This window comes from Mycteria americana, chromosome 2, assembly GCF_035582795.1.
Source record: "Mycteria americana isolate JAX WOST 10 ecotype Jacksonville Zoo and Gardens chromosome 2, USCA_MyAme_1.0, whole genome shotgun sequence".
In the NCBI taxonomy this organism is placed as follows: domain Eukaryota; kingdom Metazoa; phylum Chordata; class Aves; order Ciconiiformes; family Ciconiidae; genus Mycteria; species Mycteria americana.
Genome location: NC_134366.1, coordinates 171,085,559 through 171,098,692, shown reverse-complemented (window position 1 = coordinate 171,098,692; position 13,134 = coordinate 171,085,559). Strand labels below are relative to the sequence as shown.

The following is a 13,134-nucleotide window of genomic DNA, read 5'->3' as shown; positions in this document are numbered from 1 at the left end:
TGCTCAGCATCAGAGGATCCTTTGGGAAGGGGAAGTACGGGAAACGTCATTAACACGGTGTTCCTCCTGCTCTCTCCCAACATTCTGCTCTGTTCCCCTTCCCCACCTCATTACTACCAATAGGTTGAGATTTGAAAATAAAAGCAGTGAATTCTGTCAACTACTATTTTTAAATGTAGTTCAGAGGATAGTAACGCTAATAAGGTGACCATGGCCCAGAAGGTGAGAAAGGGTTGCTTTGAAACTCTGCATGTTTCAGGAATACCCTAGATGTATTCTACTAATAAAGCTCACCAAATGGGGGAAGATAACAATAAGTTTAGTATTGGATTGAATTTATGCCAGAATAACATCTTAAGCAGAGATCCAAAGCATTTTATATTCTAGAATGAGTTTATGTTGGGATACTGGCATCTTCTTCTGGTCAGTTGAAGCACTGTAGTGTGAATCTTGCAGTGTATTTTCTTCTCTTCCTGGCTATCAGCTACCCCAGTTTGAAGCTAGGAAGTGTGAGCTTCACTCTGTCGTACTCATTCAAATCTTGAGCATTCTCTGAGCAAGAAATCTTAAAGCAGGTGCCACTAGAAGTTCAAAATGAAGACTGAATTCACAAATCCAAATTTTTCATTTGATTGATGGGAACCTCACAAAAGAGCACTTAGCTTTACAGGCAATGGATGTTACTAGTAGTTTGCCTTGCCTTTTTTTTTTTTTTTTTTTTTTTTTTTAAAATGATTCTGTAAGGTTTATTTCCTAAGTCCTTGTTACCTTTTACCTTCAGGAGAAAAATGGCCTAATCTAATCTAGAGCATGGACTTAGAGTTTGTCCATATTGCAGAGAGTCAAATTAATTCATGGAGACGATGTTGCTTCTCAGTTGTGCTGAATTATTTCTGTAGGAGGACCGGGCTTGGGTTTTGATGCTTAAAGTGAAATGGCATTTGTCTTTCAGTTTTATCTGTCACAATGTTCATAGTTAAATAAGAAAGAAATCTCTGGTGGCAGCATAATGATGACTGAACTTTGAGAAGTTCAGAGATCCTTTGAGTTCATGAAACCTGTCATCCTTGTTCTCTGTTGTGCCCTTTGGCAAAGGGTGTTCAGGAGAAGGCTGTATGCTAGAGAAGATGTGGGTGGAGGGGCAAGCGGTTGCTAGTGGGCAAGGATGATAGATGTAGAGACCAGGTAACCCCAGGCAGATTTGCAAGACAGCCTTACCAAACTTGAGCTTAGTGTAAAGTAGACTTCAGGAGCTGTAATTCTGGTTATGATGTTGTGGCGATGCACCATTTTTCAATAGCTCCTGTGAACAAAGGAGAAGATGTTTGACTCTGGCTAAAGGGAAACTTAGGGCAGCTAATGTTTTCCACTCTTAAGTATTACACACATGCACACGAAATAATTATAGTAATTAAAAAAAACCATAAGGAACAAGCTTGAGAGAGTGAAGATTACAGTGCAGTTTCAATGTTTGGAGAGCATCTTTGCAGAATTCTGGATACAAACACAGAAAAGCAAATGAATTAGGATGCAGAAGATTGTCACATGAGCGATAAATATGTTTTAATTTTTAGAACAGTCATCAGGCACTCTTAGCTTTGCAGGCTGTTCTGCAGTTGTCTCAGTAAAAAGCATTTGTGGCTTTACAAAAAAAAAAAATCCTCCACTTTTCCTGAGGGCAAACTTGGTTTGGAGCTCTCATTTTTTGTTAGCAAAATGAATGCAATGAAGAAATGTTCTTCTTCCATCTCTTACATCAGTACGCAAATCTTCTTAAAATAAATGCACTTGTTCTTCAACATCTAGTAACTACTGGAGGGATAAACAGTAGCCCATGAAGTGGCTAAGACTACGAACAATCAAGTCCAAAATAATATTAATAATGATGATGATGATGTGATTGCTATGCTCTAGGCTGTAGCTCTTCTTTTTTGTCTTAAGCAAATGGGCTGCTCTCTCCTCTCTGTTGGAAGGAGATCTCTGTTGCTGGTTCATCTGGTAGCTGAGATGTTGCAGAAGAGGAATGAAAAACAAATCTTTATTTTTGCTGTCATACGCTGCTTTGATGCAGATCTGTCTGCTTTCTTCACGAAGTTTCTGAATAGTGAGTTGATTTTGGTTTCTCAGGGCAATGAAACTCCGGCAAGTGTTCTGTGTTTGGCTCTGTCCTGTTACCCTTCCCAACAGTGCTCGAACTTGCCAGCCAGTTTGATCAAAATTTGATGAATAAAGATATTAACTGATGTGAAAATAATTGCTTGAATAGTGGAGAGATCCTACTGATGCCATTCACTGAGGGAGTAACTGTAGTTAGCGCTCTGCTGATTAGATATCTGAGACACCCCACAGGAGCTCAGTCTCTAGCCATAACTCTAGAGAAAGCCAAGCTTTGCCACTTCATCTGATCGGCGTTTTAGATCTTTATTTTTGTTTGGATAAGTTTGAGTGGAAAAAATTATACAACCTTTTATGTGCCTCCCAGTTGTACAAAACTGTTGTTTAACCCCTTATTCCACGGGGCTTTGTGATTTTTGCAGTCGACTTCACTAGGAGACAGGATCAGCCCTGCAGGCGAAATTAAAAGAAAAACTAAATGCCTTGATACAATTCAAAAGCTTCTGACTTTTTTTTCCCCTTGCTTTCAAAAAGCTGATGCTGATATTCAGTAGTCTTTAAAACCAGGCTGAAATTGAGCAACCAAAGTCATAGTCACAGTAGAAAAGTCTTGACTTGAATTTCCTTGGAGGCAAAATGCCATTTCTTAGCTGTGGACCTTGGCCTGTCTGTTACTATTGGGGTAGTCTGAGTTTTTTCTGGTTAGAACATGTATTCTAGGAAAATGGCCAGTGCTTCTATATGTTCTTAGTATAAACTGATGCATTCATTGTTTTTTAAATAAATATTTTTTAGACTTTTCTTTGATAGCTGTTAGCATTGTTGCTTGCACAGTGAGTGCTATGCAGATACTATCAGTGTATGTCAGCATACGCATCCTACACAACAAGAATGAACGTTCCTGTTCCACAGTCCTAATTTCTGACAGATGTTCCTTACCTCTGTAATTGTTATAATCTGATTGGCATTACTTAAAACAGATTATTTTACATAAATGGTAGTTGGATACCTACTTGATGAGCAGTATTTATAAAATGTTGCAAATACTTGGTGTTAAGTATACTAGAGACATATTTAACTTTTCCAGGTTTGGTTTTTTTGGTTTGTCCTGGTTTTTTTTACTTTGTGCCTTGTCTTCTGCTCTATCCCTGTCCCACTTCCCCCTCCGCAACTGAAAGTTTGGGGTTTCTGACTTTCTCCAGACACAAATTTTATGCTTTTGGCTTTTTTGTACAGAAAAACTGATCATGTTATTTGAAAGAAGAGAATGAGCATATGTCTACTGTTTCCTTTTTACAACAACAAATAGAAATTAAGTATTTTTTTCAAAAAAAAAAATCTTAGCATCAAAGAAGCCCTTGGCTTATTTTGAAAAATCTGTACTCAGTGTAAAATACTGGGTAACTTCTAAAATGGAATAAAAAAAATTCTCATGCTATGTAGTACTTTGTTTTCACCTTCATTTTGTAGCCTAATATTACAACAAGAAAGTATGTCCTTGAGGAGAATGATTACAATACTCGTATCATCCATAAGGATAGCTGTAATGAGCAGACACTATCTCTTGACACTTGGATTGATAATCTATATTAGTCAAATCTGTTAAAAGTATAAAGAAAAATGTGGGTCCACACATTTCTGTTTATTAAAATTCTCCTTGGTAATGCACTTACTAGTTGATATTTAAAGTGTTTTTGTTTTCATGAATAAAACTTAATTTAGGCCCTACCATTTTTACCTCTAGAATTTTTTTAGCTAGTTTTCTGCAAAATGCTTTATTTTTATGGAAGAAACACAGGCTTTTTGTATTTTATACCCTAAAGCACAGACCAAAACAACTTAGGGAAAACTAAAGAAGTATTTGCAGCTTTCTGTTTTGTAACGAAACAAGACTGACTCACTCAAGGTCATCACAGAAGCCTGTAGCAGAGCTGGATGTGTAAAAAGCAGCTTTCCTGCGCTGCAAGCTGCAGCTTGAACTGAAAGGCACCTATCCTGTGTCCGTGCATCTTCCGTAGACACACAAATACAGTAAGTCGTGTTCTAAATATTACTAGAACAGGTTTTGCTTTATTATTGAAGGTAAATATAATCGACCTTGTTGCTGGAAGTATGTGGCTGTCTGTGTAGCACTTAGGGGCTTTGAAAACTTTATGGGGAGGGAGGAAGGCATCCAGGCATGTCTTCAGTTCCCTTTGGCTTTCTTCAGCCCCAGAAAGAGCTTTGTGCCTGAGCAGTGATGCAGAACATCTGATGGGCCTGGCTGTGGCCTAATCTCTCTCTCTCTGCCCCCCCCCCCCCCCCCCCCCCGAATATTTTTTCTCCTTAAATATAGAAGAAAGCAATACTTAAAAAAAAAAAAAAGGCAACTGTATTTATCAAGAGTTCTGACATACACCACTATAGTTCTGCATAGCCAGTGTATTGAGAAATGAAGATGGCAGTATCATAGTAAAGACTGGTAATTAAACATACTCTATAGATGAGTGCGTGCTGCTACAAGTAGGCAGATAGGTTAAGTTGAAGGCTGCTAGCTTTAGATTAATTCCCTTTTGGTTATAGTCTTGGATAAGCCTTATGCCTTACTGCTGAAGGCTGGGAGTGAGAAAAGATTACCATGGAATATATAAAGAGCTTTAATGATCTGTGTGTGAGTCTTGTTCCTGTTGATTTTTCATACATATTTTAGCTGAATCAGTTGTTTATAACTTTTGTGAAACCTTTTGGTAGGAGTAAAATGAATATTTTCTTTATTTCCTTATACATATGCCGCCTGAATGTGTGTTTATAAACATATGCTGTTGCAATGTTCATACTCACATTTTTTAAAAGAAAAAAATCCCCATCGTTGTAAGTAGTTTTGATGTTATGTGCTGCAAAGTTAAGAAGAAACAAATGCCATGCAGCATGTGGTGGCTACATTTGTGGTGACCTTCGCCTTTTGCCCAGAAGTATATAAAGAAGCCCTGGTTTTAGAGTACGGCTAGATGTGGTACCGAGTAATGAGTGGCATGGGCTGTGATATTTGCTCTTTATTTAAGGCAAAGGAACACTACCAGGGGCCTTTCATCAATAATCTTGTAGTTGTGAAGTCAGGCAGGTGATGATGCAGGGTCTAACCCCAACTCCTGCTGAAGTTTATGGAAGCTCTCGTGCGCTTTTAGGGCGTCGGGTTCTTTTTTTCGGTACAGCCGTATGCAAGTATAGATACAAAATACATAAAAGCGGTGCCAAAATGTGAGTGCGTGGTGGGGAAGGTGTGAGGTGCTGGAGCAGCCGCCGGCGCTCGGCCCCGGCCGGGCATTGTGCGGGGCTTCATTGTGTCGAGCCGGGGCAGGGGCTGGGCGGCCGGGGCCGGGGGAGATGCCGAGGGCGTGAGTCTGAAACAACAGCCGCCAAAAATGGTCGGGGGAAGCACATCTCCAGACACGACCCGGGTCAGGCTTGATTTGCAGCTTAGGCGCTTTCAGAAGCGGCTGTCAGTTTGGTAAACAGGAGGCTGCCGGGTGAATTGAACAGAAGGGGGAGATTAGCATATTAATGTGGCGCTTGCTAATCGCCTTCCCTCCTTCCTCCCCGCCTCCCTCCCTCCCGAATGAAGGCAGGAGTACGGGCACCCACGCTCACTCCGCTGTCTGGTTTCGCCCTCCTCGGCAGCTCACCCCCGGGAAAGGATGGTCCAAGCTTCCAATCGCCGAGGCGTGAGAAGATGAAGCAGCGGCGCGGCCTCCCCCCCTCGCCGCCACCGCCGCGCGCTGCCCCGGGCGCGCTGCGGAGCCGCGCTCCCGCCGCTCCCGCCGGCAGGTGAAGCCAGCTCAGCACGCCCGGGGAAGGTTAGCGGTTCTCCTCCTTGCTTGTGGATCCGAGTACGTTCAAGAGGCTCCCAGCTTCTACCCCCACCTCCCCCTCCCTCCCTCCCCGCAGGACCACATACTGCTGGAGCACTGAATTGGGACATTGTATGCCGAAGCCTGGCTTGAATCTCTATACGGTCGTGTGTATGTGGTTGCTGGAAGTGGCAGGCCAGCAGGCCCCGAAGCGAGCAGGTGCTATCTATATGGAGAAAAGCGGCTGTAGCCCATTCCCGATATGCTGGGCTAAAGGTACACATACCTTTTTTTTTTTTTAAATATTTATCCCCCCCCCCCCCCCCCCCCCCCCTTGATTTAATGTTTTACCACCTGTGGGTCTATAGGTTTTTTTCCTATCAAAGAAAAAAGCAAATGCTAGAAATAAAATATTTTTATTCTGGTCATGCGCTTGTAATGTGAAGCAGTCCGCAGGATCTTCTTTCACCTGATGGCTGTAATGCTGCTTTTTTTTTTCTTTGCTTTTCAGAATTATTTGAAATGAAAGAGCACTTGAGCTGTTTGGTTTTTACTTCCACTGATGTGAGGATCCGGGGGCTTTGTTTTTGATCTTTGTATGTTTGAAACCACTGCGAGTGTAATTCTGCTTTCACTTACCTTTTGGAAGAAGTAGTTTTTAAGTGGCTGATCGTAGGTAGTGTTTACAGTGGAAGACTAACCTCTTTTTACTTGATGTTTTAGAAGTTGCCACCCCTGTTCACCCCCCAAAAGAGACAATAACTAGCCACAAAGCATGCATTTATTACAATGAGAGGGTTTGACTTGAAATTGAGGCTTAACAATAATTAGATGGAAATGTAAAACTCATTCACAGGATTATCTTAGCTTGCATCCCAAGACATTGATAACATTATAAATATCCCAAGGATATTTACCCTACTATAATCTAGAAGGTATTTGTTTGTTGGTGTTGTGCGTGGGAGTGTGTATATGAAGATACAGTACAGGGATAAAGCTCGAAATTCTGTTAGTAGCCAAAGAATCAAATCTTCCTTAGATGGGAAACAACTGTAAAAGGTTGAGTGTTGGTGATTGTAAGCATAGCTTTCCTCGTGTTCACTTTCATTTCAGTGTACTTTCTTTTTTGGAAGAGAAACTGGCAGTGAAGTATTGCGTCACCATGATCTTGGATCACAGAGAGAGGCAGTTACTTCAGAAGTTCAGGGGAAATGTATCTGAACTAAGGAGTTGGTAGGCATAGCTGATTATTAGTGGCCTTAAAAAAAATAACAGTAAATTTATTTAGAATCTTTATTGTCTCGTTATTTGGAGGAGACACGATAGAGCATTTAATACTGTCTTTGTCTTGCATGCTTTCTGTACCTTGTTGAACAGTTCAGGCTAAACTAGCAGTTGCCACACATGGACATACTGTTTCTACTATATGTTCTACTATAACTTAAAAAGAAATCGCAGAACTTGAGCACCACGTCCTGGTAACATCTCATGAAGTTCAGAATCTGTCAGCTCACTGGCGAATAATAGTTAATAAAACAGTGAGTAACAGTAACAGTAGCTGGAAACAAAGCTAAAACAAAGCTCAGCTTTGCTTTTAGTAAAACTTGTTTACCAGGAAGGGGTAATGGCGATGCCTACTCCTGTGTGTTGTAAATTGGATAACAAAAGTATTAGATGAAATTGGGATTCATCTCCTTGGACTGTTCTGAGGGTCAGAATGAAGGTGCTTCTCAGAGAGTAACTTTTAAAAGTAGGGAAGAAAAATCTTTTCCAAGAAAAAGTGAGTTGTTACCATCTGTTGTGAAGGCTGCTTAGTATTGGGGATATCAGTTTTCTCCCTCCATCCAGCACCAGAGGATGACTACAGAAGGGCTAGCTGCTTCTTGCAGAAGATGGCTGCACTGGGCCATGATAAAAGGTATCAATTCCCTCCTCGCCCCCCCCCCCCCCCGCAATTAAAATGAATGAAAAACAATCCCTCCCTCTTCCCCTGGTCGCTTGTGAAGTGTTCTCAGAACGTAACTTTGGGAAAGATTGCTTATCCAGCCTCCTGTGCCCTGCAGTGGAGAACAGCCATGTAATCTCCTTTTATTCCTGTTGGGGGGAGAAGGGGGACACCAGGACTTGCATAAGAGGACAAAGGCACCAGCATCTTCCAGGCTGCCAATTGTGGCAATTTCTAGAAAAAGCTACATCTCAGCCTCCAAAAAAAATAGGACAGATGAGAAATAGCTTGTGCTATATTTGTCATTGAATGGTGGCCATTCCTTAGTTGATGAATACTCTGTATACTGTTCACCAGCTTAACCTTAGGGAAATGAAACGGATCTGGCCTACTTTGATAAGGGCTGTGAGATACCTACAGTCAAAGAAAGGTAATATACTAATGAGAGAAACATTTAATTTGTATAGCTTTATTCTGGGCCTTTGGCTTTTCTGTTAAAGCTTCAGGTTACCTGCAGCAAAAATTGATAAAACTTTAAAAACTATTTTATAATGTCTTAAAATGTGATTGTGATGTGTATGTTTTATTATCCATAACTTTTTTCTAAATGGTCTGTTCTCTGTTTGAATGCGACAGATTAAGCTCTTGGTGTGTTATGTATGATCTCATAGCAAACGTTTGTTCTTTGAAAATGCTTTGGAATATTTCAGCGAGTCTGTGTTCATATGGAGTGTGCTTCTACATTTTATTTTTTTAGTGTTCTTAAATCTAAAATCTTCGGTCTTCTTAGTGATGCTATGTGCTGACCTAATTGCACCCAATTCTGTCTGTAGGACTGCATCGAAGAATAAGATAATACTTGCATTTTTAATAAAGTATTTGTGTAATCTGCATTGCCAGGTTTTGACTCCTCTTTATGCTAAAGTCAGATCTAATGTTGCTGAATTCAATAATTTAGTCTGGATCTGCACACTCCAGGTTTGAGACTATTTTGATTGGCAAATGAAGAGAAAGTGTGTATTTTGTTTACTGGTGTATTTCTTCTCAGCAAGCAAGTCTGTATTACTTTAGTAGTGATAGGGAATAAGACATTTTTGGCTGCCTCCCTTATTAAGTAATTTGAAACTTAAAATCTCTGGTCTTGTGGAATAAACAGCCTCAAGCTCAGTTACAGCTTCAGGGGATGCTGAAGTGGGTGATTTTGTGCTAAGTACTGAAAATTTGTGCCAGTATCATACAGGAATGTTTTCTTTCTGACTGTAACAGTAGACTAGAAAGTAGTCGTGGATCATGGAAAAACATCTCTAATCTTTGGTAAGATTTTTAATGGTGTAATGTATTGTACTTTGGTTTAGATACTTTTGCTAGTGGCCTTTTTTCCTGAGTTTCATGTGGCATGCCATTTGAAGCTTACAAAATAACTCAGTGAAAGAAATGTAAGTGTTAACAGTTAAGGATAGCTGGATAGCTCTGCTGTATAGCTGTAAATTATCCACCCCAAGAAGGAGGAAGTTTCTTGACTATCTTCCATGTGAAGAGCTCTGTTTAATAATTTATGAACAATAAATTATTGGCGTGATGTTGTTAAGTGTATGTCACGTGAGTAGTTAGCGAAGGGTGATCACAGTTCTTGAATTCAACTGTTCAGACTAACATGAAAAGGTCTATACTGTCTTAAGATAATTGAATTGTTTGACCAATTCAGTCAAAAACCTTGTCTTAATTTAAAAAAAAAAAAAATTACAAAACTTAAGCTAGCTATGTTGTGAAATGTATTTAATCAACTGGGAAGGAGTTTTACCCTATTTATTGCAATCTGTTAATGTTGTAATCTTTCTTTAATGTGATAGGCAACTCCAAGTTAAATGTTTTTGGGTTTTTTGTTTTGTTTTGGTGGTGGTGTTCTGTTTTGGTGGTGGTGTTCCCCCCCCCCCATGAACCCTGCTGTTTCAGGAGGTGTGTTCAGATGGTACCTGCTGGTCATCTGTTGAGTATAAGCAAGATCGTTGGATACATAAGAGAAAAGTACAATGCTGTTTCTCCTTCATCTCCATCTCATAAGTCTCTGCTGTTTTCCTAACAGAAGAATACTCTGGTGATAATTTTCAGTCCAACAGACCCATAGATTTTTAGGTGATAGGTAATAACTAAAAGGGACACGGTGATAGAAACGGAGCAAGCAAAGTTGCTGGTACAATGAAGGTGGGCAGGTATATAGTCCATAAAACAAGATTTCTTACTTTTTGACACAGATGCTGTATATATAATGTAGGAATATAATAACTATTGTGTATTAGGAAATAAAAAAAAGCCCTTCTGTCAGCATGAGTGTTCAGCTGCATCTTCATGGTGACTTTCAGTTGAGGCGACTGGAGGGAAGCACCCACTCTTGCACTTTTTTGCAGATCTATAGGCGTAGTTCAGGAATGCCGTGAAGTGCTTTTCGCTTGGTTTCTGAGGGCATAACAACTGGGAAAAGAGTCTAGTCTGTCATTTGACAGTCTTGTTGTTGACTTACTACATTGGCTACATCAGCTGATGTGACACATCAGCCATTTCCTTCCAAACCATAAATTTGTCTGAACTTTTATTAAACTTTATTAACTTAGTGGCTTCTTAAGCTGTGAGATTTGCAAACTGTTAAGGCATCTGTTATTTCAATTCATGTGTGCCTGTTTTTTTTGTTGGAAATCTTTGTAGAAAAAAGAAAAATGGCGTTAATCTCATCAAACCACTAATTTTCAAGGGCAGTTTAAAAACAATTCCTGAAATGCCTGTGTATATTTAAAAGTGGAAAATAGTCTGGAAAAGCAGGGGGGAGGTTTCCCTTCAGTATTATGGTACAGCGTGCGGTAGCGCTGGTATTCTTAAAAATGTATAGGAATTATGCAGCTATGAGAGTACTGATGCATTTCCATTAGGGTGATTTGTTTCTTATTCAAAGACTACTGGAATAGAAGATGGAGCTTGAGATATTTTTACAAAAAAGGAAAGTGATTGTTTTAAGCACTGGGGGAGCATTTGGTGTTCCCTGTGTAATGGAGATGTATGATCTTATCAATTGTAGCTCCTAGTAATGAACCAGTGAACCAGCATGGAATTAAATTCTGAGCTGCCTAGGAAAAGCTAAAACTTATGCAAGGAAAATGAGATGTTTTAAATATCCTTTTGAAGATGCATTAGGAAGAGGCTGAAGAGCAAAGTCTGGATGTTGGCATTTGAGAGAATGGTGCATTGATTGAAATGGTGAATTTTTGCTGAAAAGTCAACAGGAGTTTGTGGCCTTAATAGCTTTCTTATTCAGTTTATATTTGCAATTTTTTATCACAAGTCACATTGTGTATATATTTATTTTCTGTGTAGCACATACATAGATATACATGCGCATACACACAGACTCCGCATCACTGTCCGTACACAGTTAGCCTGGGAACAGTTGCAGTACTTCGAAATTAGCAGCCTTAGATACTGAAGATGATCCCTTAGCTGTTTCTGATGCGTTTTTAGTGAACACAATTCATTGGGCAACTGATCTTCATGCACAGCTTTTATTAGAAGGACTATTGTAATGAAATAAGCTTTTCTGACTGGTGTTACATTTGTAAGAAATGTATCAGCTTGTCTCGCTCCTTCTACTTGCTGAAGTGTTGCTTAAAGGGAATAGTTGCAAATTCAGGTCTTGTAAAAAAAAAAAAAAAATTCGGTGTGTCAGCAAATAATATGTACTTTTCATTGATTATTAGTCTGAAAAACCCTCACTAGTACCCTTAAATTCATGACCTGATACGGATTTGTTCGTGGTAATCTATTAAAAACTGGAGACATCTTAAATTAATATACACTATCACATTACAGTAGGCAAGCCTGTACAAGCTACTGAGTTCTATAAACTAGCACAGCAAACAAAAGACAGACATGAGGAAATGCCTTTGTAAATGTTACACTAAAACAAGCTTAGGTACAGCACATCATAAATGTATTTGGTTATGGCAGTTAACAAAAATATTGTAGCATTCATGAAGATTTCATCATCTTGCAAAATAAATGAGATCAGTGCAATATCTGCTGTTGAATCCATGTTGAGAATTAATGATGCCAATTTTTTTCTGATGGCTTGTAAAGGACAAGGATTGCTGAGGTTATGGAGTTAACTGGTGGTTGCCCAGCACTTGACGTGACACTTTATTTACTGGCATACAGGAAGAGGGTTGGATTTTCCTCTTCTGATATTGAATGTAGCTTAGCAAAGATGTTATGAAAAGTATTTCTGGGTGGAATTCAGTCCTGCTGAGTCATTTCATTGAAAATAATCTGTAAACAAACTCCATTTTGTTTTTTTATTTGATAACCAAGGTTTGTTTCTTTGCCAGAAGAAAGATTGCTTATTACTTTTCCCAAGAACCATCACTGCTTTCCAAAATAGTGTTTCCCCTGCCAGTGATTTCAGATCCATAAAATGAAGCACTAGGGGTTTGGTTTGTCTTTTTTATTTAAATTGGACTCACTCCGTAAGTTAAGTATTGCCCCTTGCTTTATTGAGGAAATTTCTAAGGAAAACCAGCTCTTTCTGTGGCCTAGGTCTCCTCATCTTGAATAAGTACAGGAAGAAAATCGGTGAGTGACCTTCAGTTCTGCCATTACTTGGTACAACTGCTCACAGCAACTGAAAACACTTTAGACTTCCCTAAAGTGTTTACTTGACCACTAAAGTGGTCAAGCTATAGAGGGTGTCGTATCAACAGATGAAGAGTATGATAAACTGAAGCGTGGCATTTTGAGACTGAAAGCTAAACTTTGACTTCAATTTGACGTGCTGTAGAACTGCGTGTCTCTCTTTGTCAGAGGAAATGGAATAGTCTTAACTTCTCCTCTGCATGCAGCGTCTTATGGTTCATCTTACGTTAGCTGAATGGGCCCTCAGGGATGTGGCAGTTTCCTTTCAGAATTGGAAGAGGTACAGATACAATAATTTTGAACATGTCCAAAACAGTGATGGAAAGCTTTTGCTTCTCAGCCTTGTAGAAGATGCAGAGCATCTTCACTGTCGTGTTCCTTATATTATGTGACACCCTGGGGCTGTCCAACTAATGATTAAAGAATGGTAGTGCCTTCCTTTCACTGCATGCTTTTCTTCTAATTCCTGTAAGAATTTGGCCTAAGCCAATTCTACTTAAAATTGCCAGTAAACCCAGATTTTTCTTCATTTAAACGATACTGCTTCTTGTTGAAGCTACACTAATTACTTTA

General features: G+C 39.6%; 1 protein-coding gene across 5 annotated transcripts in view; it reads left to right on the top strand.

Moving 5' to 3' along the window:
- PTK2 (protein tyrosine kinase 2) overlaps nucleotides 1-13,134 on the top strand; it is a 234,230-nt gene that overhangs the window by 57,609 nt on the left and 163,487 nt on the right. Inside the window, exon 1 of one of the 5 annotated variants that reach the window (XM_075495335.1) lies at nucleotides 6,101-6,218. The exons of the other annotated variants lie outside the window; for them this stretch is intronic. Within the exon in view, the coding sequence (XP_075351450.1) occupies nucleotides 6,116-6,218 (103 nt within the window). The 5' untranslated portion in view covers nucleotides 6,101-6,115. Of the gene's footprint in view, nucleotides 1-6,100; nucleotides 6,219-13,134 lie in introns of those variants that run through there. 5 annotated transcript variants of the gene reach the window in all.